Source organism: Entelurus aequoreus, linkage group LG03 (assembly GCF_033978785.1).
Source record: "Entelurus aequoreus isolate RoL-2023_Sb linkage group LG03, RoL_Eaeq_v1.1, whole genome shotgun sequence".
NCBI classification, from domain to species: Eukaryota; Metazoa; Chordata; class Actinopteri; order Syngnathiformes; family Syngnathidae; genus Entelurus; species Entelurus aequoreus.
Genome location: NC_084733.1, coordinates 30,023,059 through 30,040,137, shown reverse-complemented (window position 1 = coordinate 30,040,137; position 17,079 = coordinate 30,023,059). Strand labels below are relative to the sequence as shown.

Sequence of the window (17,079 nt, the reverse complement as noted above, 5' to 3'; positions counted from 1 at the left end):
GGCCAGTGGCATTTATTTTGCACCGTGGGAATTCCTAATATCAGTGCAGACACAAGGTGGATGACGCTTCACTGCTTAGTATGTTGCTAGTTCCCTTTTTAAATAGATTAACTTCTCTTTTGAAGCAGTTCTGATGGAAGGCAGTAATGTGCAAAAACTCTTCATCACGCTTACAATCTAGTTTAACAACCACACATCTAAGAAAATACTAAGAGAACAACAAAATGAGGTGGCGTGGCTCGGTTGGTAGAGTGGCCGTGCCAGCAACTTGAGGGTTCCAGGTTGGATCCCGGCTTCCGCCATACTAGTCACTGCCGGTGTGTCCTTAGGCAAGATACTTTACCCACTGGTTTTAATTCACACATAATTCACACAAATATAATACATAAAAAAGGTAGATCATCCTGAAAGGGGAACTGCACTTTTTTTGGAACGTTGCCTATCGTTTACGATCATTATGAGAGACAAGAACACACAAAAGGCAGCTAATAGGAGTCACCGTTGTAGCTTTCAAAGCCCACTAAAACAACTTCTAAACCCTCCATCAACGTTTTATATACACACTGCAAGTGTATATATATATACATATATATATATATATAATGTAGTAACAGACACGTTCATAACAATATGTAATATGTTCAATATTTACCGTATTTCAGACATTTAATGCGTTACCGGAACTTCTTTCCTCAGCACATTTAATACTGTTTCCACAGCAGCACATTGTTTACTTCTGGCAACAAATGTGTGTTCTTACTTACGGAAACAAACGCTTGTGTGTATTCTAATCATGGCAGATTTAGTTACACACAACAAAGACACCCATTTTTGGACAAATGAGGATTCACAACCTTATCTTTTTGAAGCTGAATATATGGAGGATGAACTGCTGCTTCTAGGAGCGAGCGCAAAGAAAGGGTGAATTGTTGGAGCAGACGAAGAAAGCAGAGAGAGTGAGATCGGGGTGACTTGCGGGTATGAACGTGGGACTTGGAGCCAAGCTACGTCAACATATATGGCGTGCTTACCCAAAGTCAACTCGAAAAAACTTCCCCGGCTAGCTGGAACAAACAGACAACTGTCCATTGAGTGAATCACTATAATATTGATATCATGATACACGCAGCACACCATGCTATTGTCAGTACAACTACCGGTACATAAACTGTCAAGCTAGCTGTGTACAAACAAAACATGAAACTTACAGACTGAGATACTGTAATATGATTGTTCATGTTATTCAGTCAGTACAGATTTGTGTCCTATTAGACTGTGTTGTGCATTACAAACACAAAAGTGATTCAGCTGCTGACGCAAAAGCTAGCCTAGCTTTTTCCGTAGCTAGCTTACGACTGATGCCTTAGCATGCCGTCCCAAGACAATGTGTCACCCCGCTGGAAATAGAGGTCCTCAGTGTTCGCTCTTACAATAACAATGTCGCTACAGCGGAGTCATTGTACAGGTTAGGGAACGTAAATAAAGTGTTGGTGGTGGTTTTTGGATGCATTTTTAAAGTTATTTAGTGGCAGGACAAATGTATTTATGCATTGTAAATACATGTGAGCAAAAGTCTGCTTACAATGGAGCCTGTGGGAGTCGCTCTATTCTGCCTATAAATAACTTAAAAAAACATTCTATTACTTCCATCAATGAACCATAGCCAACCAACATCATAAAACATCACTTACTGTACTGGGTCTGCTCTCACTGGGATGCCATCTCCGGGTCTAAGTTGGCTGTCAAAGTTTACCAATTTCTCAGTTTATGTCCACGTCATTTTACTATCAAGGTGAGAAGCATGATTTATAATCTATAATAAACTTTCACGAGCTCACCAGCTGATGATGTCAATAAAAATGTTGCCTCTCTCTGATCAATGTGCCGCTAAATGTAGGTCCTTAACGTTAGCGCTTATGATAACAATATTGCTAATACTTGGTTAATATTCATGTCACAAAATGTAAATAGAATATTGTTGCAGCTTTTTTAGTAAATGTTTGTACACTTTGAATAAAATATAAAGCGCTGTACAATACTGTATATCAAAAAAACATAAAAAAGGGGGTGATGGATCAACTCTTTCTTTAATAACAAAGTCAAAACAACAGCAACTCGCTGAACTGTCCTCATTTCCAGCCGCCCCGCCTACACGCACACACACTGTCACTAGTCCTGTGGTGCACTCACAGTTTGAAATCACAAAACTCCCTAATTTAACAGCCAAGTTGCTACAATGATTTGGAATAACGAAATAACTTCACTTCACCTTGTCTGTTAATCTTCTTGACGTGCAGCAGAGGCAGAGTGGGGGGGTGGAAGTGAAGGTTTCCAACCACACATCACTTGTTCATTGCTTTCTTTAGAGTCACATTGACTAAAAAGGCTAAAAAAACCCACTTACAAATCACACAAAGTAGCCATTATTACAGTAGCTAACGACCACACTGACCACTCATGATACTTTAAATGCGGCTTCTTTTATCAAGTGGAGATAATGATAACAACAGCAATTGCCTACAGCCTCACGTGTCAATCATATAGGTGATTGTTCTCAAACAAACAATGGCAATAAAAACTCTTCTGATTCTGATGGAAGGCTTCTTTATGGTCTTACTATGCTTCCTTTCTATATCTAGGTGCGAGTTCTATTCTCCAAAGGCCCCTTTATCTCCATCTTTGCGAGCGACCCCCACATCATCATCAAAGCCATCAACCAAAACCTCAACAGCGTGTTGAGAGACTCCAACATCAACGGCCACGACTACATGAGGAACATCGTCCACCTGCCTGTGTTTCTCAACAGCCGGGGCCTCAGCACGGCCAAAAAGCTCTGCATGGCGGCGCCCACCAACGGTGACGGCTTGGCTGCCGAAGGTACGGCCAAACACAACTTGATACAAAGAGTTCTGTTAAGAAACTCAACCTTCCTCATTTTACCTCAGGATGGACCGATGACGGCGACAAGAAGATGTCTCAGAATAGCTTGGCTCCAGATCAGGCCAAGTTCGGCAGCAAGAACGCACTCAACCGCAGGGTAACTGTTCAAGCTGTTCAATTAATCTGTTTCATGGTCAAACCGTCCTAATTGTAAAACCTAAGTTACATTTTTACTTTCACTTCTAATACAATTCAAACAACTTTATTAATCCTTCAAGGGGCAATTCATTTCGAGCAGCAGGTTGTCGTGGTTCGCAAAGCCTACATATGACCCACAATAAATAAATAGTCAATAAATACATAAACAGTACAACAGTAAATACATAAACAGTACAACAATAATACACTCTGAAGAAAGTTTAAGAGTCTGAGTGCAGAGGGGACGAATGATTTGGAAAAGCGATTTGTTTTACAAATAGAAGGGCATAACGTCACCCTAAAGGCAACAGAGAGAATTCACCCGCAAAGACATGGCCAGGGGAGGATATAATGCTCTTTGCTTTTCGGAGGATTTGCTGTTCGCAGAATAAGTTTAAGTCGCTTAGTTTTACTCCGACAATCTTAGAGCAAGACTTAACAATGCTAGTCAGGCTGTTTCGGTCTTCAACTGAAGGACAGTAAACCAACAATGAAAAGAAAAACACATAAGACTGTCAATAAATGCTTGATAAAAACGACAGAGTATAACAGGCCTGACAGAGAAATAATTTAGTTTCCTGAGAAAATTAATTCTCGGTTGTGCTCGCTTGACTATATAATCTGTGTTCACATCAAACTTGAGCTGGTCATTAAAAAAGGTCCCCAACTATTTATATGATGAAACAATGGCAACTTTTTTGTTATGTATGATGCACGCGGTAAAAATTACCTTCTTATGTTATAGTCACACCAGGAGATCCAATCAGTTAGGGCGCTGTCCATGCTTTGATTGTGAACCATAGAGGAGGGACAGCAGTGCTGTGTCATCAGAGAATTTAATCAGATAGCTGTCCTCCTGCCTACTCCTGCATTCATCTGTATACATAATAAAAAGTAAGGATGAAAGGACGCATCCTTGGGGTGAACCTGTGGAGATGGTTACAGAGTCAGAGAGACAGCCGTTTACAGAGACTCTTTGCTCTCTGCCAGTTAAAAAGTCTAAAATCCATAGCACAAGCTGGTGAGACAATTCAAATTTAGACACAAGCCTCTCTATTAAGAGATGTGGCTGTATTGTATTAAATGCTGAAGAAAAATCATCGTCACATATTGAAATTGAATTGAAATCAATTCAATGTATGCTAGGCCCCTCGAAAAAGACACAATTTTAATATGTAACATATTTTAAAAAGAAAAAAATAACTTTTACATCTGAAATATTGTGCAAAAACAATACCATAGATTGAACTGCTAACAACAGTATTTAATGAATTAATGCAATACAAATGTACAGCATTTACCTTAGATAGTGGACTTTTACGGTATCGATTTGCAGCTGCTTCTCTGTCAAACACACCAACAGCAGCTTCTCTATAGTTTCATGGCTATTAATCCGCTGTTTAGATAATATTTTAGCATTCTCAGCTGGTGTTAGACTCATTGTGCTTTAGTATGGTGCAGACAAGCAAGAATACACTGAAATTGATTTTCCAAGTTGGCGACACGCTCATTTATGTTTTTGATTTTTGATTTTTTTCAATAAATATCCGCTTTATCTTGCTCTTTTCTCAAAACTCTCCTAAGTTGAGTTACCATTGCTTATGGTAAACAAGTAAAACAATCAAATATGGTGGAGCCAGCACATGGAGAGAATTAGAAACAACTAATAATAAAATCTTAAACTGAATTTCAAAAACAACAGGCATCCATTGGAGATAAATCAGTATAGGTGTGATTATTTTATACTAATTGTGCTCATTTAGCGGTATGTCCATGCGGCCTGCAGAGGGTGGGATTTACTACCTTTTAGAGACCCTTGCTGAGTTCTCATTTCTGCCACCTCCTGAAGAGGACGCTCATTGCACGCTTGGCATTGACGGGTAGCATGAAGGCCGGTGGACAGGGGGAAACACACTGATATGGAGAGAGTAAGAGAGCTTGCGGGGTGCTGGGTGTGCAGCCAAGGTTCCTGGTGTAACTGATGTAATGGCTGTTTATCCTTCCTGCTGCGTCGCCACCGTTTAATGACAAGGCCGAGCAGCAGTGGGTCCCCGCGACAAAACACTGGCACCGGGTCTGCTGGCAGGAGGCTAAGCGACTGCCGCTGATGCCTTCCTGGCCTTTGCGAAACATTTAAGCTAAGGATGCACTTCCTCCCTGCTTCCACTCTTTTGTTTATTTAACATTTGTTCAGACCATGTTTTTTTAAAGTTTTTTTTAATCTGGCATCGTTAAATGCTTGTGTTAGCTATTTAATTCCAGGGGCATCCTGACATTCATTCTCTTGGCAGGTTATGCTTTCTGCTAAAATTAGGTCAGTAGGGGAATTTCATCTTCAATCTTCATTTCAACTTGATATCATTAATGGGGAGATTTTCAGTATACAAATGAAGAGTGATGGTTATTGTCACTTGTCTTTTTTACACAGAAATTCTGCAGAAATGCAAAATCAAAACCGGAACAGATTTTCCCATAATCACTCTAGCCTCGCAAAGCAGAATATTTCTGTAACTGTGTCTGCTTTCACACAGCAACATGGCATCCCACAGTCAGAGAGTTAGATGCAGGATTGCATATAGTGAGAAAAAAGTACTTTACACACAAGCAATGCTTTGACTCTGTTCCGTCTCTCTTTAGAAGTGACGCTGATCCTCTCTGGCTACTAATATATCTAAGTATTTTTAATCCCCTGGCTGACAAGCTAGCAGCTAACTGTGTACCTCCATACACAGTGTTGAGCTGCTCCCCTAAGTTAATAATAATCACCTCCGTTTTGCAAATTATTTGCATTTCTAAATATCTTAAATATCAATGTCAAGTATCATTACCAAGCGAAGTCACCAGGGCTTCGGGCGGCTCCTGCGTGGCACGGCGGGCTCCGGTCCGACAGCGGTGCGTCCCAGCGGACCGCTCGGCTTTCACTCACTGAAGGACAAGGCTAAACATGTTACACACTGAGAGCAAGCCAGGAGCAGTCATGTCAATAGCAAAGTGAGCTGCAAACAATAGAATAAATAAATGCTTACTAAACTTTAAGAAGCGTAAAATAAGCAGATATTTACAGGGAATTAATAAGTACATTAATAACAGTCAAGAGCAGGGGTTTCCAAATGTTTTTTTAATGGGGGTCGCATTTGGCTAAAAAAAATTGGTAGTGGGCCAAAAGCAGACTACATGTATAGCAGGGGTGTCTATACTACGACCCGCAATACTTCTCAAAACCGTTTTTTAATATCGTCATTTTTAGTTACTTCCTTCTCCTGGCCACTGTGACTACTATCAGCCGATGATCATGTGTATTACAATAATGCAAATGTGTATTACATTAATGCATGATAAGCACAGTGTCTATTTGTACATACTGTAACTATCCAAACAACCTTTCCTGCCCATGGTGCAAACAAATAAAAACTAACATGTCAAGTTTGCATAAATGTGCCACACAAAGTCACCTGCCCACTGAACTATGTTGACATTATAAAAACGTGTAAGCACCATGCCCAATTCAAATTTACACCCATCTTAATCCGCTACAAAGCATGATGGGTAGTATGCAAAACATTCTCTCTCCACACTTGATGTTTGTGATTATTACAAAAGTTTAAAGGGCAACTACGCTTTTTTTGGAATTTTGCGTATCGTTCACAATCCTTACGAGAGACAAGAAGGCAAAAGTTTTGGGGTTTTTTTGCATTCTAATTTGTAATAATCGTCTCGTTCTCGGTGGGAGCAATCCATTCTGCCGCAAAGTTACTTTAAAAATGCATGCAATAACCAAAAACAATACTTAATTTACGTTCCGTAACCTGTATAATAACCAAGCTGTAGCGATATTGTTATTCTAAGAGCGAACACTGAGGAACTGTTTTTCCAGCGTAGTAACACATCGTCTTAGGACGGCATGTTACGGCATTAGCCGTAAGCTCGCTACGGCAAGAGATAAGCTAGCTATTGCGTCAGCAGCCGAATGGCATTTGAGTTTGGAATGCACAACACAATGCAAAAGGACACCAATCTGTACTGACTGAACAACATGAACAATCATTTTACAGTATCTGAGTATTAGCTCACATTTCATGTTTTGTTTGTACACAGCTAGCGCAACAGTATATGTAGTTGTACTAACAATAGCATGATGTGCTGCGTGTATCATGATCAATATTATAGTGACTCACTCGATGGACAGTTGTGTATAATGTGCAGCTTGCCGGAGACATTTTTTCCCAGTTCAGTACATTTCTGTCTGCATAGCTAGGCTCAAGTCACGCCAACCTCACTCTCTCGGCTTCCGCCTGCTCCAACGTTTCACCCTTTATTCTTGCCTGCTTCAATTAGCAGCAGTTCATCCTCCCTATATTTCAGCTTCCAAAAGATAAGGTTTTGAATCCTCATTTGTCCAAAAATAGTCGTCTTCATTGATTACAACACAGGCGTTTGTTTCTGGAAGTAGGAAAACACATTTGTTGCCCGAAGTGGAAGTGTTTTTATCTCTATGGAAACGGAAATAAATGCGTTTGAATAATTTTAACCGGAGGAACGCTTTCTTTTTCCAATTTTGCTTATCATTTACAATCCCTATATAAGACAAAAACACATGTTTTTCTGTTTTTCAGTACATTCTATTTCATAAAATTTGAAATATATCACCTGGATAGTAGAAGGTTGTGGCCATAAACCGAAAACTTGGTAAACTTTGACATTCAACTTAAACCCAGCGATATCAAGAAAGACATGAAAAACACTCAATTGGGGTCTTCTTATTTTTGTTTAACCTCTGGGTGGATTATTCTTCTTCTTTATCTAAATAGGAAAATATAAACATCCCATCGGTCATCCCAGTGAGAGCAGATATTGTACAATAAGTGATTGTTTTATCAGGTTTGTAGTTTGTATTTCTTGTTTAGCACTTGGTAAAAGTGCTACGTGATGCTTGTGTTTCACTATAGCTGGATCTGTTTAGCCCATAGCTTCTAAAACTTGTAGCTCATCCTCCGTATAGTCAGGCTCAAAAATATTAGGTTCTGGATCATAATTTGTCCCAAAGTAGTCTTTGATAGCTCTCATTAAGTGTCTGTCAAGATCTGTCGTATTTTAAAAAAAATCAGGGAATAATTCACTTGACATAGGAGGACTTTGAGGGCAAAAATCATTTATAGTATATGAATGATAAATAGTAGTTTTTACTTTTGTTTAGTTATTGAGTGCTATTGACTTTGTTTTACTTAAACAATTGTATGTAACAAAACAAAATAAGGAAATACTTTGAATATTGTTTTAATATTTTTAAACATTTAAAAATGCTCCCCAATAATAAAACCTATATAAATACAAATAAAAACACATTTTCAGTTAACTCATGTGATCGGTATCGGTATTGGTATTGGCTGATCTCACGCATGGCTGATCGTTATCGAATTTGGCAGCATAAAACCATGATCGGAACATTTTTTTGTTTGTTTTCATCTCACTTTTTTCTGTAAAACCTTTGAAACTGCTCCTTTTGTGCAACTTACGTGTCACAAAAACCCAACAAAAAAGCTAAAAGTTATTCTTTTGATGGTCACTAAATCGTCACAAATGACATGCTTACAGGATGCGTTTTTGAAGTTTAGTGTCACTTTAGATTAGTATTGTTTGCCCCGAAAAAAGGTGGTTGAATTCTGATGTATGCAAAAATTTGGATATACTGATATATTTTAGATTTGTTTCTGAGCGGTCATGTTATTTATTTACACTCATGTACATTTCCCATAGAGTGACCCATGAAATGGTAGCCGATCTACAAAGCGGATATACAGCATGAATACTGGATGTCTATCTTTAACTAGGACCTTTCCGAACCCTGACTGAGCGGTGGCCATATGTTTCATCTATCCCAGAAAGAGGTCACAAGAGTGGTATTACGACTTCAAAGTCCACCAAAAAGCCTGGCCTTGGCTCATGACCATGGCAGCTGTCTGATATCATCACAGATGTTCCCTGGTAGATCTGTGTCAATAGCTGGCTTGTGTGTCATGTCATGACTGCTCTGCTTTTGGACAGTGGCTCTTTGATTTTTTTTTTTCTTCTTGCAGTCATTTCTACTTGGCTGGAAAAGGATGTGATTTTTTTTTTTGCATTCAAATGACTATAATTTGGCTTTATATATTTTTTAAAAGGTGAATAGGGCATGAATAGGCTGCAACTGAGGTCCAAAATTGTGTGTATGCTGAAGTTTTGGCCAAAGAGCACATGTTGACCTTGAAGCCTGCTCTGCTGTGTCATGATGCAGAAAGCTCTATTGCCTCTGCCAATGTGGGAAGAAAAGTTCAGCAATTGTCATTTTAGGTCTTCCATCATACATGCATTGTAATTACATCTGAGCTGTTTTAGTAAGTCTATTTTACTCTGTAGATTTTTTTTTTGGATGAAAATTTGACATATTTCACCTTCCAATTGGTGTTTTTATCTTAAATGTATTACTATTTTTCTAAATCTTTGAAGGACACATACCGGCGCCGCCACATGCAGAGAACCATCACCAGGCAGATGTCCTTTGATTTGACAAAGCTGCTGGTGACTGAGGACTGGTTCAGTGACATCAGCCCCCAGACCATGAGGAGGTTACTCAATATAGTTTCAATCACAGGTCAATCAATACTTTACCAGCTTTAATAAAGCCATTCATCACTGTCGTAACATGAAACTGGTTGAGTCTAAAGTTAACTATGATTTTAATGTTTGTTTGCCATCTTTCCTAACAGGCCGTCTGTTGCGAGCCAATCAGATCATCTTCAATTGGGATCGCCTGGCATCGTGGATCAATCTGACCGAGGAGTGGCCTTATAGGACGTCATGGATCATCCTCTTTTTGGAAGAGACTGACGGTGTGTCTGATCAGGTCCCTCTTAAGACCATCTATGAGAGGTAAGAAGAAGTATGTAGGAGCATGAACAATGTAATTGATCTAGCCAATCAGCAAAAAGATAACATAGTGAAAGAAAGTGTATTATACTGATTATATTCTCAGGGTATTTAATGGTTCGTAACTGGACTGTTCAGTTTGTCTGAGCTCATAGACTTAATTTTGGTCAGAGCTAGTCCTGACTCACAGATGTAGATTGGTCAGATCTATCCATCCATCTTCAACCGCTTATCCGGAATCGGGTCGCGGGGACAACAGCTCCAGCAGAGACCCCCAGACTTCCCTCTCCAGAGCAACATTAGCGACTTCCTCCTGGGGAATCCCGAAGCGTTTCCAGGCCAGAGAGGAGATGTAATCCCCCCATCTGGTCCTTGGCCTACCGCGGGGTCTCCTCCCAGTGGGACATGGTCAGATCTAGTCCAGACTATATAGCTTTAGATTGTTCAGATCTAGTCCAGACTCATAGATTTAGATTGGTAAAATGTATTCCCACTCATAGACTGTGATTGGTCAGATTAAATCCGGACTAGATAGATTTAGATTGGTCAGATTAGGTCTTGATTTATAGATTTAGATTGGTCAAATCTAGTCCGGATTAGATTGGTCAGATGTAGTCCGAATTGGTCAGATGTAGTCCGAATTATATAGATTTAGATTGGTCAGATCTAGTCTGGACTCATAGATTTAGATTGTTCAGATCTAGTCTGTGCTCACAGACTTTGATTACGGTAGTCAGATTTAGTTCGGATTATATAGATTTAGTTTGGTCAGATCCAGTCCCGATTCACAGACTTTGATTGGTCAGATCTAGTCCGAACTGGATAGATTTCGATTGGTCAGATCTAATCGAGGTTCATAGTCTTAGATTGATCAGATCTAGTACAGACTCCTAGATTTAGATTGGTCAGATCTAGTCCAGGCTCATAGCCTTAGATTGGCCATTTCTAGTCCGACTGATAGACTTTGATTAGTCAGATCTAGTCAGGACTATATAAACTTAGACTTGTCAGATCTAGTCTGGGCTCTCAGATTTTGTTTGATCAGATCTAGTCTTGACTAGTGTGACTTTGATTGGTCAGATCTAGTCCGGACTCATTTAGTCTTAACTCTTGAATTTAGTCTGGGCTCATAGACTTAGACTCTGTTTACACTGCAGACCAAAGTGGCCCAAATCAGATTTTTTTAAATCAGTTTTTTTTTCCGCTTACTGTTTACACTGCAAGTAAAATGTGATTTTATTCAACTCCAATGTAAACGCACACAGCCCCCAATGTGGCCCCAATGTGGCCTCAACGTCAGTTGCATGCGCAGTGCGATAAAGTGAAAACAAAGGAAGTTGACCGGGAGGAAGTTGCTACTACTACAAAATAAAATAAAACTTGCCACACCTTAAAAATGTGTGTTTTTTTACGTGAAAATCAATTAAAGTAATATAATGTATGAATGTATGTATATAGTGTAATATATTTGGGAGGGTTCTAATCTTTTAATGGCTGTTAAGTAGAGGAGACACGGACATCAGCGTGGATGTACGTGAGCTTTTATTTCAACTCACATGTAAGCAAATGCACCATCAATTCCGGTCCTTCAACAATTGATATTTCTTCGGACTCAAAATATATATTCATATATTACATACCGCCTATTATTTGTGCACTATTGACAAGTGATGCACCGAAAAATTGGTAGTCTTAAATAGACTTTGCTCACCGAAACCGGATGTTGTGGTGAAATATCCACTTCCGCTGGCGACTGCGTCTTCCCTGGCGCACACGAGTGACGTAGCTCGCCCAAAGATGACAAAAAAGTCACATACGGGTTGCATTCAGGTCGCATTGCATTTAGACTGAAGTCCAATTTAAAAAGATCAGATTCCAATAGAATTTGGACGACTTCCTGATGTGGCCTGAATCTGATGCAAAAAGATCATATTTGATGCACTTTGGAGCGTTTGGACTGGCAAAATACCATCTAATCTATGTCAGTTGAGTGCTAAAAAATCTGATTTGGTGTGTAAACGAGGCCTTAGATTGGTCAAATCTAGAACTAGACTTGACCAATCTAAGTCCATGAGCTTGGGTGGAAGGCCAAATGTCTTCAATAAAAAAACTGAACAGTCCAGTTGCGATCGATAGAATCCCCTGAGAATACAATGACCTGGATTAATGAGAACACTCATAGACATATACTGATTTTACAATAAGGGTATCCTTATTAGTGTTTTATAAATGGGTTTTATTTGATTTTATTGATTTATTAACTAGTTTGGTACGCTTTACATCCCTTATAACATGTAAGTGTGCTATTGGTTTACAATGCCTAATAGTGAGCCTCAAACTAATGTTGACAATTAAAGGTTAACTGTAGTTATTTTTTATGTTAAAAAATGTCTATACGAGTATAATCCATAAAGCCTTTATAACAGAACCCTTATTCAAAACATGTTGCCAACATAAGTATAATGATTAGGTTTAATGATATGTGCACTTATTAATAATTTTTAGTTTTTTATTAAAACACAACACCAACAGCATTTATTTGACAGACAATGTTCTCACAATCTATTCTTACAGTCATCAATTACAGTATGTTCCACAGTATTATAGCTGCCTTTGCTGTGCGTAATAAATGGCAACCAGTTTTTAACTGGTTGTTTGGATAGTTGTTTGAGATTATTGAGCTTTGTATTATTTTAAATGGCTATTAACTACACATGCTTAGCCTTAACATTAATATATGTACTTATAAAATATTGGAAAGCTTCAGCAAGGATTACATTTCTTGTTACTGGGTAAAATGTATTAATCACCACAGCCAACAAAAGGCTTGCATTTCACTTCTTTGTTAAATTCAGGAGGTAACATCCTCATTGACATGAAACACTTTGACCAGCAGATGGCAGTCAATGATTTTCTTTTCCAGATCCTCTCCCTAATAGCAATTAGTCCCACAGCTCCGTGCTCCTAAATTTTGTATGTTTTTTCATTATGATGCGTCAAATTATGACTCTATTAAAGTATGCAAGATAGATTAATGACTTGACAAGGTTTCTGAAAAGCAGTCAAATTAGTCCGGGATGTCTTTGTTGAAGCAGCAAAGGAAGGATCAGCGCTATTGTGCGGCGTGCGCGCACCACGGCAATGACATCTTTGTGTTTGTGCGGCCCCAGATGCTCTTAGGCGGAGGTTGTCGCTGGGTTTGGCCGCTGTTGTGCATCAGTCGCTGGCCTTTAAAGGTTGCACTCTGTCACAATACACTAGCGCCTACAACTCCTGCGGCAGGGACATGTCACACGCGGTTACTGTCAGCCGCTCAGCCAGCTAGGTTCAACAGACAGGCCTTCTATATCCACAGAGAACCACATCCTCATTAAATCAACTCCTTATCAGTTGTTTAAAAAACATCACTTTTCACTTTCGCTTCCAGAGGATTACCGCAAATGATGCATTTTGTCATTTTTATGGAAATGATTATTTCAGTCTGTGTGGTGACATTGTTGTAGGAAGTAAACATGAGTAGCATGTAAAAAAAAAAAGACAACCATTAAACATTTGGATATGGACTGTCCAACAAAAAGCTGCCATTTATCAAAGCGTGGGTGTGCTCATTAGGCCTAATGTTACCATCTTCCTGTTTCTGACCAGCAGCGGTGTCTGTCTTCTTCTTATTCCTCATCACTGGCTGTTTTTCCAAATGGTCGCTCTGTCACTGTTGGCCAAAATGACGTTAATGATGATGACATCTCTAAACAGGCCTCGCCTTGAGGCCTTATCTCGTGCACAGATCTTCCATTGATAAGACTGAGGTTTTGGTGTGTGTTTTTGCGAGGCTCTTCAGATTTCTTTATTTGAGTCAAATCACTTTTTTTGTGTAACATTATGTACTTTCAGACATGCAAATAAGCCTACAAAAGTAGTACAAATAATTCATTTTAGTGATATATTAGCTCTAATCCCAGTAACACGCACTGCAGTGGATTTTAATAAAGATATGATGAATGTGTGGTGTGGGTTGGCTTAATTTATAACCAATCCCTCATTTATCAATGTTAATTTGTTGCATATCTGACCGTTGTAAATTAATTTCCGCAAAGTAGGAATTATTAATTATAACTTGAATATATTTATAGCAAGAGCATAAAACATTTGTTTAGGCCCTTTTAAATATAGTTTTTAAGATTATGAGAGCCCTCTAGACATGAAAAAAGTCACCTTTATTCTTGTTTATTCCTATATAGGAATAAATACTAAAAATGAGATACTAAACAGCACGCTCTGATTGTTTAGGTCTCATCTAGTCGTCAATAATACTGTAGTAATGGTATTTTTTAAATTTCATTTAGCCATTTGTGTGCGTTTAACATGTTTAATTTGGGCTAAAATACATATAATATGCTTGATAAAAAAAAATCTTAATTAATTTTTGATGAGGCGTGGGAAGGCTGTATACTGATTTGGATAGATAATCATCCCGTCAGTTTATTTTTCTATCACAGTGCAACCTCAAAAGAATTTTGTGACGCTGGTTGCCAATTGTTTCCCGGAGGAAATAATTTCAACTGAATCCAATCTGTTCAAGTATCAAACTGTTGCTATCACAATTATTTAATTAATAGAAAAGTCTAAAGATAAGTTAATCACTGTAAAATAAAGCTCGAATAAAGTAATGATCATGTGATAAAGATGGGGGCAGGAAGTCATGAAAGGCCAATACTGTCACCTATTGGCGCTGAATAAATATTGCTGGTATTAAAGAGATACTTAATTGGTTTGTACAATTTATTAATCAATTTGTAATTATGGTTGTTTGGTTATCATCACCCTTTGTTCTCATTGCCATCACATAAAAGCCAAATGAAAAATAGTAAATAGTAGTGATTGGTAAATGACGCCCCAGTGAGTGTGTGGAACACTCACTAGCTGTTTTGACATTGCACTACTGCTGTTTAAAAATAGTGCCATCTGCTGGATGATAAAGTTACTACATTTGACCTGCAAATAAAATTAATAGTTAGCAAATATAATTGTTTTTTTCCAATGAATGGCCATGCACAAAGAAATATGAAAATTGCAGCTCTGGCCATTGAGCTAAATATTAAACAAAAAAGTAACTTTTTCCTTGGAGGACGTCGTGGCTTAGTTGGTAGAGCGGCCGTGCCAGCAACCCGAGGGTTCCTGGTTTGATCCCAGTCTTCCGCCATCCTAGTCACATCCGTTGTGTCCTTGGGCAAGACACTTAACCCTTGCTCCTGATGAGTCGTGGTTACGGCCTGGCATGGCAGCTCTCGCCATCAGTGTGTGAATGGGTGAATGTGGAAATAGTGTCAAAGCGCTTTGAGTACCGTACCTTGGAGGTAGAAAAGCGCTATACAAGTATAACCCATTTACCATTTACGTAATGCGCGATAACATCAAAATTATCCCACACTTCGGAATTTTTCCCTTTTCTTCATTCCTTTTAGATCGATGATGGCAAATAATATCTATATCAAACGCGGCACACACTTTTTTGACTTCCTTTAGTACGAGCTGTCACTTGTGAGCCGAAAGAAGCACTTCCTGATAAACACAGTTTGGCGCTTCACAGTCAAACCTCACAGCAGTTGTATCGGTTACATGCGTTTTTATTAAAGTGACACACATGGAGGCATTGAGGGACACAGTATCACTTTTTAATGATGCATCGATGCTTCAGTGTCGTTTCACTCATTACTAGTAAGTCTAATTGCTCAGGTCAACAGTTGTTGTTCGCTTGTTTGGCTTTCAAGATTTTTTTTAGTGCAGTACTATAGCAAGCATATCATCAATCTTTATTGCAGACCTTAAGATCCATTTAAACATATAAAAACAGAATATAATACATTAAAAAACAAAACAATAAAAACATACATTAAAAACAAAACAATAAAACATAATTGTCTATCCCTGTATTATTATAATAAATATCCTTACTTTTATCATGTGATTTAGTGCAAGTAATAAAAAAACATTTATTATCACAAATTGAATTCTAACATTTATAGCATAAAGGGCCTGATCTACTAAAAGTTTGTGTGTATTAAAACATGTGCAAACTTGAAAAAGACGTATTGCAATATACATGTACTTGTATCTGGAACATTCCAGGGCATGCTCACAATTAGAGCCAGCATCTTCCTGAGTTCAATCCCGGGCTCGAAATCTTTCTGTGTGGATTTTGCATGTTCTCCTCGTGACTGCGTGGGTTCCCTCCGGGTACTCCGGCTTCCTCCCACCTCCAAAAACATGCACCTGGGGATAGATTGATTGGCAACACTAAATTGGGCCTAGTGTGTGAATGTGAGTGTGAATGTTGTCTGTCTATCTGTGTTGGCCCTGTGATGAGGTGGCGACTTGTCCAGAGTGTACCCCGCCTTCTGCCCAAATGCAGCTGAGATAGGCTCCAGCACCCCCCGCGACCCCAAAAGGGACAAGCGGTAGAAAATGGATGAATGGATCTTTCATTACCTAAATGTGATTAAAAAAAAAGTGGGTTCCATTGTAAATGCTCTGCAGGACTGCTTCTAAAATGCCCATAAAAAGTAGGACATAATGGTCTGCTGCATGTTTCAAAACATAGCAAAACACCACACTTAGGAGCATGAAAACACAAATGTGCAATAAATACATGTATTCATGGTGAGAGCTGTGTAGTACACGCAAGAAACTCATTTGAATAGGGCGGTCTGCACCAATTATCAATTGCACACGCACTCTTAGTGGATCACACGCAGCACGCCCACTAATTTTACATGCACTTTTATAGTTTGCACACGCTGTTTGAAACGTGGTATTTGGATCTTAGTAAATCAGGCCCTTTTATAGTAATTACACACCACATAGACAGTAATATTGTTTTTAACCTTAAAACAAAAACACACACACTTTTGAGCACCGCATTAAGCAAGTTCAGTATTCTTATATAGCAGTGCTGCACTTCCCCTGAGCGATAATAAGTGAATATATTAGTGGTGAAGTGAACGTGGGGGTGAGTCAGCCCTTATAGGTCAACTGTCGCCCTGCATCTCAGTCACAGCCCACTCGTCCTCTTCTTCTCCTCTTCTCGTTACAAGCTTGTGA

General features: G+C 38.9%; 1 protein-coding gene across 3 annotated transcripts in view; it reads left to right on the top strand.

Annotated features, from left to right (window-relative positions):
* kidins220a (kinase D-interacting substrate 220a) overlaps nt 1-17,079 on the top strand; it is a 102,135-nt gene that overhangs the window by 37,195 nt on the left and 47,861 nt on the right. For all 3 annotated transcript variants that reach the window (XM_062041586.1, XM_062041585.1, XM_062041584.1), the window contains exons 20-23: nt 2,640-2,877; nt 2,946-3,037; nt 9,562-9,706; nt 9,822-9,984. In XM_062041586.1, coding sequence (XP_061897570.1) covers nt 2,640-2,877; nt 2,946-3,037; nt 9,562-9,706; nt 9,822-9,984 — 638 coding nt within the window. The remainder of the gene's footprint in view (nt 1-2,639; nt 2,878-2,945; nt 3,038-9,561; nt 9,707-9,821; nt 9,985-17,079) is intronic.